The sequence below is a fragment of the Nanorana parkeri genome, unplaced genomic scaffold (genome assembly GCF_000935625.1).
Source record: "Nanorana parkeri isolate BGI_ZX_2015 unplaced genomic scaffold, ASM93562v1 scaffold1324, whole genome shotgun sequence".
Lineage (NCBI taxonomy): Eukaryota > Metazoa > Chordata > Amphibia > Anura > Dicroglossidae > Nanorana > Nanorana parkeri.
Window position 1 is genome coordinate 48,085 of NW_017307592.1, and position 8,955 is coordinate 57,039.

Here is an 8,955-nt window from a genome sequence, read left to right on the forward strand (position 1 = left end):
ATCAAAAGCCTTTGAGAAATCCAGATATACCACATCCACCGGCTTCCCTCCGTCCATATCTCTACTCACCCCCTCATAAAAAGTTAGCAAGTTAGTCAGGCAGGAACGGTCTTTCCTGAACCCGTGCTGATTGTCATTAACTATCCCGTTTTCCTGAACAAATTCTACCAGATAATCCTTTATTATGCCCTCTAGCATTTTACAAACTACCGATGTTAGACTGACCGGCCTATAGTTCCCAGGTTGGCATGCGTATTCTTACACTCTCTGTCATCTTCAGGTCCAGGCTGGGCAGCGGGGGCATGCTCACCATACTCTTCCTCCGTAAGCCGCTGTAGCAATACGTTCCATTTGTTAAGGAGACATAAACGCATTCCCCCCTCACTACACAGGAAGTGAGGGACACAGGAGAAGCAAACAATTGCTAACAAGGTCTACAGCAGGGGCGCCCATTAGGTCGACCGCGACCTACCAGTGATCTACCAGATGGACAGCATGAATTTTGGGTCAGGGGTCTCATGTTCAGCCCAGCCAGGGTTCAGGGTCACATATGCAGCCAGGGTACAGGGTCAGAGGTCACACATACAGCCAGGGTAAAGGGTCACAAATAGTCAGGGATAAGGGTCAGAATTCACACACCGAGGATTCAGCATCAGGGGTTACACATACAGCTAGGGTACAGCGTTAAAGGTTACACATACAGCCAAGGCACATGGTCAAAGGTCACACATGCAGCCAGCATACAGAGTCAGAGGTCACATATACAGCCAGGGTACAGGGTAACAAATACAGTCAGGGATAGGGGGCAGAGGTCAGACACCCAGGGTTCAGTGTCAGGGGTCACACATACAACCTGTTTTCAGGGTCAGCCAAGGTAGAGGGTCAGAAGTCACACATGCAGCCAGGGTACAGTCAGAGTTCAGGGCAAGAAGTCACACACTTTCAGCGTCAGATCACATATGCAGCTAGTGTTCAGGGTCAAAGGTCACACCGTCAGACTTCAGGACAAGAAGTCACATATACAGCCAGGGTTCAGGGTCAGAGGTCACACAGCCAGTGTTCAGGGACAGAAGTCTCATATACAGGCCAAGGCTCAGGAGCAGAGGTCACACATGCAGTCTGGGGTTTAGGCTCAGAGGTGACACCCGCAGCCAGGGTTCAGGGGTCACACATGCAGCCAAGGTCCAGAAGTCACTTGTGCAGCCAGGGTTCAGGGTCAGAGGTCACACCTGCAGCCAGGATGCACACATGCAGCCAAGGTTCAGAAGTCACATGTTCAGCCAGGGTCAGAGGTCACACCTGCAGCCAGGGTTCCGGGTCAAAGGTCACTTACCAGTATACTGTCCACTTTAATTTGCACGGCTTTTCTGTTGATAGAAATGAGAACAATCAGTAAACATCCATCAAACCTGCGAAGGCCGAAAAACGGGAAATGTATTTGCTACGAAAAATGGCCAGGCTCCGCCCCTTCTGTGCTGTGACACCACTAGGACCTTATTATGTAATAAGAGTGTACGCTCAGCGGCCGAGTGTTCTCGGGGGGACTACGCCGGCGGTGTTCGGGATGGGAAGAGCCTTACGTGATGCGGCTGCACAGTTTCTGCAGGAGGTTGATGGGCTGAGTGGTGGCCCCATGAATGACATTCCCCCGTGTTTGGTGGCCCCGTGTGTGACATCCCCCCGTGTCTGGTGGCCCCCTGGGTGACATCCCCACCGTGTCTGGTGGCCCCCTGGGTGACATCCCCCTGTGTTTGGTGGCCAGTGGGTGACAATGCCTTGTGTCATGTGGCCCCCGTGAGTGACATCACCCCCTGTCTGGGGACGCCTTAGGTAATGTCACTCTTTATCTGGTGGCCCTGTGGGTGAAGTCCTCCTGAGTCTGATGAACATGTGGGTAATGTTGCCCCGTGTCTGGTGGCCCTATGACTAGGCACTCCGTGGGTGATGTTACCAGACACAGTTGATGATTTCACTCTGTGTCTGGTAACCCTGTGGGTGACGTCACTCTGTGTCTGGTGACCCCGTGGTGATGTAATTCTGTGTCTGGTGACCCCGTGGTGATGTAATTCTGTGCCTGGTGACCCCGTGGTGATGTAATTCTGTGCCTGGTGACCCCGTGGTGATGTAATTCTGTGCCTGGTGACCCCGTGGGGATGTTGCTCCCTCTCTGGTGACCCTATAAGTGATGTCGCGCCGGGTCCGGAGGGTAATTTCTCCCCCAGCACGTCACCCCGGCTATGAGGTTTTCTCTGTCTCCCAGCTCAATGTCAGCCCAAAAAGGGGTGGGGTTTGCCCCTCCCGTCTAGCCACGCCCAAAGGGGGGGCGTCGAGGGACGAAGTGCTCTTCTATTGACCCCCCAGCCAGTGGCGCCATTCCCAGGAATCACCTACCGCCGTTCCGGAGCCTCCGCACTCTCCGCTTTTCTGATTTTATCCTATAAACACATGAAGGCTCACCAGAAAGGGGGCGTGTGTAATGATTAATTAAATCCCTGTTGGGGGTGGAATCTGAATCACACCAGTGTGCACAGGAGCCCTGCAGACAGGAGGAATCGCCATCATTGCACAGTAAAAGTGTTCCGTATAACCCGCCAGAGACAGATTCAGCATAATTGTCACTGTGCTCCTGACCAGCAGCCTCTTGACGTAGAATCTGATGCTGGGGTGCAGTTTTGGCGCTGGGATGGCAGTGGCCCCCAGAGGGGGTTATCCATCCGACTCTCCATCATAACTCTTGTCCGTTCTGAGTTTACCTGTAGCAAAATCCTGAGCTTTTGAATTATTTTTTCTGTGCCCCGTTACTTCCTGTCCTGGTGACACCACAGGAAGTGAGAGGGAATCTCCTTATTGTGGACACAGCAAAAACCAAAAAAAAAAAAAGGTTCTGCTCTGTCATCTCCTTCCCAATCCCCAGGGAGGTACCAGGCCTCACAGGGGCTCATTCACCCAGGCGAGAAGCCTCGGATTGTAGCAGCCACACTTTCTAGAGTAGCGAAGCTGAGCTTATTTGGCTTTACAGTGAATGACGTCCCGGTGGCTACAGGCAGCCCGAGAGTCAGCTTCCATCTGAGGCGTCTCACAGGGGCAGGATGGTTTCCCTTTATTGTGGGCGGAGTTTACTTTGTCCCAGTTGCTGGGCGACATAACCAGTTCACCAGTAAACACAATATATGACATCCGGGATGTTGGGAACCCCTTATAATGTAGGGGGGAGGGATCCCGTGGGCAGAGCTGGGAACTCAACACAGGGATAGGAGAGACTATCAGGGTAGGTTGACTCTCCGGTATCCACCAAAGATTTTCATTTTAGGGCGCAGTAACTCTTTCAATAATTTGCGCAAGAACGTGTCATAGCGTAACTCCCATCCCCCGCGGTGTGAATGAATGAATACAGGTGAACTCGGTGAGTCCCCTCTCCAGTTATGGTGGAGCGGGCCCTTTAATAGAGATATATGATTACAGACAGTAGTAATCACACACAGAAGGCTGACATGTGATATGAAGCCAGTTCCTCATTGGTCAGGGCTCAGCAGGTGGCGGTGCAGATACTGTAGGTAAGACAGACAGTAGTAATCGCACACAGACGGCGGACATGTGACGCGAAGACAGGTCCTCATTGGTCAGGGCTCAGCAGGTGGCAGTGCAGATAGTGTAGCTAAGAAAGACAGTAATAATAACACACAGAGGCAGACATGTGATGTGAAGACAGGTCCTCATTGGTCGGGGCTCAGCAGGTGGCAGAGCAGATACTGTAGGTGGAGTAATCACTATAATAACAGGGATCTCAAGTCTCCCTGATGTTCAGGGAGTCTCCCGCTATTAGATAGCGACTCCCTGATGTCCACGAGAGAGGCATTTTCTCCCTGAAAAGTACTCTGAGTAAACCTTTCCGGTAAGATATCAGTCGTTAAAGTTTCAGAGTGAGGATTGCCTCCTGGAGGAAGGTCATGTGATCTCTAGAGTAGCCTCAGAACGAGGCTTGGCTCTCAGAAGGAAGGTCATGTGATCTCTAGGAGTAGCCTCAGAACGAGGCTTGCCTCCTGGAGGAAGGCCATGTGATCTCTAGAGTAGCCTCAGAACGAGGCTTGGCTCTCAGAAGGAAGGTCATGTGATCTCGAGAGTAGCCTCAGAACGAGGCTTGCCTCCTGGAGGAAGGTCATGTGATCTCTAGAGTAGCCTCAGAAGGAGGCTTGGCTCTCAGAAGGAAGAAGCTACTTGCTGCACAGAGAGGGCGGACATAGACTACTATTGAGAGCAGGTACAGGCACTGAGATCTACTGCTGCAGGGTTGAGAGAGTGCTGTTAACCCTTTGTGGATAATATAGAAACAATTATATGTCCTGGTTGTCCAGTTATAGAGAACATTTATTTCATTTGCTGCCCATAGCAACTAGTCTACTGTGTATCAGGGGCTTTACTCCTCAGCTTTTTTAAAAAAAAAGGTCTCGGGCTGTCTAATAAATTGTGACCATTACACTGACAGATACTTGAACATCAATTCACAAATCTGATGTATATATAATATTATTGGTATATGGATTTTATTGTACTGTGTGTCTGTGTGTATATATATATATATATATATAATTATCATTATTTCTTTTATATTCTGACAGCCGCTGTAAAAAAAAACAAAACAGAAAGGGCACCTCCCTGAAATGAGACGGGACCCTCCCTGAAATAAGGTTTTGCAGGTGGGGATGTCTGTAATAATATATTTCGGGGAGGGACATATATGAATCTTCAGACATTGCTCCTGTGTGCAGGTAAGAGGTGACACCGTCAGGGAATGATATATCGGTTACATGGGCAGGAGCGCAGTGTGGGGGAGGGGTTAGATCCAGATGTCGGAGCTGCAGTCTCCTCCTTCATAGCGGCACTCGTGGGCCAGAGCTGGACCGTCCGGCTCCTTCCCGAAATCCACCAGGAAGTCCTGGTTCACCGAGAGAGGGGTACCAAAGGGGAGGAGAGAGGACAGATGGGGACCAATGGGGAGGAGAGAGGTCAGAGGAGAGCCTGAGGGGGACAGGAATCCCTTATCAACAGGTAGATATGGGGCGCAGACAGTAAAGGGGAGAAGATTGGGGGGGTCTCTTACTTGATCATGTCCGGGTAGAACTGTTTGTCCCAGGCGCTGTACAGAGAGTTTGTGCCGTACAGCCTCTTCCCGTCCAGGCTGAGTTGGATCATCTGGGGTCCCCCCGGAATCTTCTTCCCCTGCACAGGACAGGCCACATTTATTATATCTACATGCTCACCAGTGATGTCTGCATGGCATTTCCCAGGGCAGGTTTCCTGATGGTGACAACAGTGGACCGTGCAATATGCATTGAATGGCCCACTTGTAGTCACCATTGGAAGCCCCTGTGACCAGGTGACAACTCAAGATTGCAATTAGGAGACAGGGACACAGCGTTGTCACCCTACAACAGGAAGTATCTGCCTTCATCGCAGGCTCACTGCGGATCACTCTAATGCAAGCCGCAGATTTATGAAATGACATGAACGTGTGAAAGCTCCTATGAGATTTCAGTGATCGGGCATACATGATAAATTGCACTTAAGGCATGCTAAACTGGACGCTCGGAAAGTACGATCCACACACAGGACAATCGCTCGTACCGCAGACATTCCAATCTGATCCGATGAGAAACTTCCCATCAGATGGGATGTTCAGAACATGACGGGGGTCCCCTCCAGACATGCTGCAATCACTCATCAGGCTGTGAGATGTGCAGAGGAGACCATTGTAGAGACTCAGAGAGGAGGAGGAAATAGAAGGGGGAGGGGCACAAAGAGTCTCACCCATGTCGCTGCTTTCTCGCTGTTGTCGTGCTCAGACTCTGAACTTTGCCAGCACGCTCCTATATAGTCTGGGGAGGGGGCGGAGCTGAGGGCGGGGCACCACGAAGGGGGATGAGGGGGGAGACCTGACATTGCCGTATGCCTGAAGTGCATTGCAGGGATCAGAACTGACAACATCAGTCCCACAATGCACACTGCTCAAAGGTCATGTGACCCCCCCCACCACCAGCTGTGCCCATTATAAGGGGCCCCCACTATTCCCCCTACACCCCCCAACCCTACACACCAGCTGTGTCCATTATAAGGGGCCCCCACTATTCCCCCTACACACCAGTTGTGCCCACTATAAGGGGCCCCCACTATTCCCCCTACACACCAGTTGTGCCCATTATAAGGGGCCCCCACTATTCCCCCTACACACCAGTTGTGCCCGCTATAAGGGGCCCCCACTATTCCCCCTAGTCAGAACCCTGCTGAATGAAAGCACGCTGCTAGTGGCATGAGTAGTCGTAATACGTTTCCGTGAGACCCAGTAAGCAGAGTCCCATCTCCGGCTGTTTGTCATACATCAGGAGCCCGGATGTGAAGTGCGTGATCTCTACCCAGAAGGTCTTAATTCCCAAAACACATGACTAAATCCCGCAGGGGAAGAGGCACACCTCCAACACGCCGCTGAGCTCGTGCTATATATCCGGGTTAGTCTCGCGGGAGTGTAGTACACCCTGTGCAGTCATTTATTCTGTATTAGTCTATCTCTAGCCGAAATCAAATGTGCGAAAGGATAGTCCCAGGCCTCCCTCCATTCCTCCTCATCTAAGTCCCGTACCCCTCTACACCACTGTGCCCCGCAGCTATTCAGGGGGCTGAATCTGGCAGGAAATAGAGTCCTGTAGACCGCTGATAATGGCTTACGAAGCCCCTGGGTTCTCAGCATGCACTCCAATGAGGAGGCACCGAAGCTCCCCGATGTGGGTGCAAACTGAGCTTGGAAGGCACGGGAGAGTCGCATATATCGGAAAAGAAAGGATCCTATCTGCGAAAATCGCAAGACGCCCATCAGCGAGTATGTCCTCCAACTTTTTAATGCCCCTCCTGGCCCAGACATGACAGTCCGGTATAGTGTGGAAGTGCTCCAGATTCGGGTGGTGCGGTGACGCAAGCAGCTCTCCTCCCCCCAAGTACACCTGCTGCCACGCCTTCAAGGTAGCCCGCGTGGAGAGTGTGAGGTCATACGGGGCCCCGAATCCCCTATATACCAGGGACGACAAGGCCTCATAGGAGCCCAAGCCCGCCGCCTCCAGCACCACCGCAGAGTCACCGTCTTCCTCCACCAGCCACCTGTGCACAACCACCATTTGTCCAGCCAGATAATATTTCCTCATATCAGTCAGCGCCGGTCCTCCACCCGTCCAAGGTGCCTGCAGGATTGGCATCCGAAGCCCCGGCACCTGCGAGCCCCACACAAAGTCCCGGAACATGCCAGTCACCCCTCGGAAAAAACTCGTAGGTACCCAAACCGGGGAGTTGCGTAAGAAATACAATAACACAGGAAGAACCTTCATTTTAAGCAGACTGACCTTCCCGAGCATGGAAATAGGCAAGTGTTTCCACGCCAACAACCTTCCCTTACTCTGTGCAAGAGCCGGGGTCAGATTCAAGGATTGGTAATCTCCAACCCTAGCCGAGATCTTAACTCCTAGGTATGTGATCTGTGAGACCCACTGCAGAGGGACTGATCCATCCGCCGAGGCAATAGCGCCGTCATCTAGGGGCAGGATATGGGATTTGGCCCAGTTAACTCTCAAGCCAGAGAACACCAAGAATTGATCCAGAATCCTCAGCGCCTCTCTAAGCGATGGGCCTGTGTCCTCCAGGAACAAAATGAAATCATCCGCGTATAGAGCGAGCCTCTCCTCAATAGTCCCCACCTTGAACGCTTCCAGCGCCGTGGACTTACGCAAGGCCGCAGAAAGGGGTTCCATCATTAGTGCAAACAAGCCCGGCGACAGGGGACACCCCTGGCGGGTACCCCTCCTCCCCGGGAATCTATCTGATAAGGCAGAGCCTATTTTCTACAAAATTTAGGGCCAAATCCCATATGGTGCAAGACAGACCCCATGTACCCCCAGTCTACGGAGTCGAAGGCCTTCTCAATATCTAAGGAGACCAGAGCCCTAGACCCTACAGTAGTGTGGGTGAGATTTGTGAAGACCCTGCGCAGGTTAGTGTCAGTGGACGTTCCTGGGATAAATCCCGTCTGGTCAATATTAACCGGGGAGGAGATGACCCCCCCCCAAGTCTCATCGCTAGGATCTTGGTCAGAATCTTCAAGTCCATATTTAAAAGAGCTATGGGGCGGTAGGAGGAGCAAAGCAGTGGGTCCTTCCCCGGTTTTGGTATTAGGACCACATTTGCCTCATACAAGGAATCCGGTAGTCTCCCCTTTGCCAAACAAGAACTGCACAGTTCCTGCAATCGCGGGGTCACCTGCGATAAATAGCATCTATACCATTCCGCTGGCCGGCCACCCGGGCCCGGGGACTTACCAGCCGGGAAGGAACCAATGGCCCTCTCTATCTCCCGGACCGAGATCTCCCTATCCGACTGCCCAAGACAAGGAAGCCCCAGCCCTCCCAGTAGTGAGCTGAGTGCGTCCCCGTCATAAGCGCACTATAATACAATCTAAATTCCTCCTGACCGGATCTGTCACTCGCTCTCCCAACGCTGTGGTGATGCACGGGACATTTGTTAGGGGATGATGATCTGCCACCAACCGGGCCAACCATTTACCATTCTTGTCTCCCTGTTCAAACCTCGCCTCTGCTGCCTCTCGGAGGGAACAGCCCGTCAGGGTCTGAAGGTGCACCTGTAGAGCCCTTCTCGCCACTCTAAGTGCCCCCCAGGGAGTTTTCACCGGGAGAGGCCACATAGGCATCAGCACACTCCTCCTCCGCCCTCTGCAACTCCTCCCGTTCTTTGGTGAAGTCCCGCCTAGACACTTTTATGTTGGAAATATATTCACCCCTGAGGTACACCTTAAATGCATCCCAGACTATGGCCGGCTCTGCCGACCCCTCGTTGTGGGCCCAATATTTCTCCACCAGGGGTGTTACTCTGCCCGCCACTCCCTCCTCCCCCAGCCAACCTGGC

The 8,955-nt window shown here is 52.4% G+C and overlaps 1 protein-coding gene across 1 annotated transcript in view; it reads right to left on the minus strand.

The window, feature by feature from the left end:
* The window catches only part of SELENBP1 (selenium binding protein 1), a 36,677-nt gene extending 30,793 nt beyond the window's left edge, over positions 1-5,884 (minus strand). Inside the window, 1 exon segment of the mRNA XM_018569336.1 lies at positions 5,806-5,884. Coding sequence (XP_018424838.1) covers positions 5,806-5,809 — 4 coding nt within the window. The 5' untranslated portion in view covers positions 5,810-5,884.
* Positions 5,885-8,955: the final 3,071 nt, after the last annotated feature.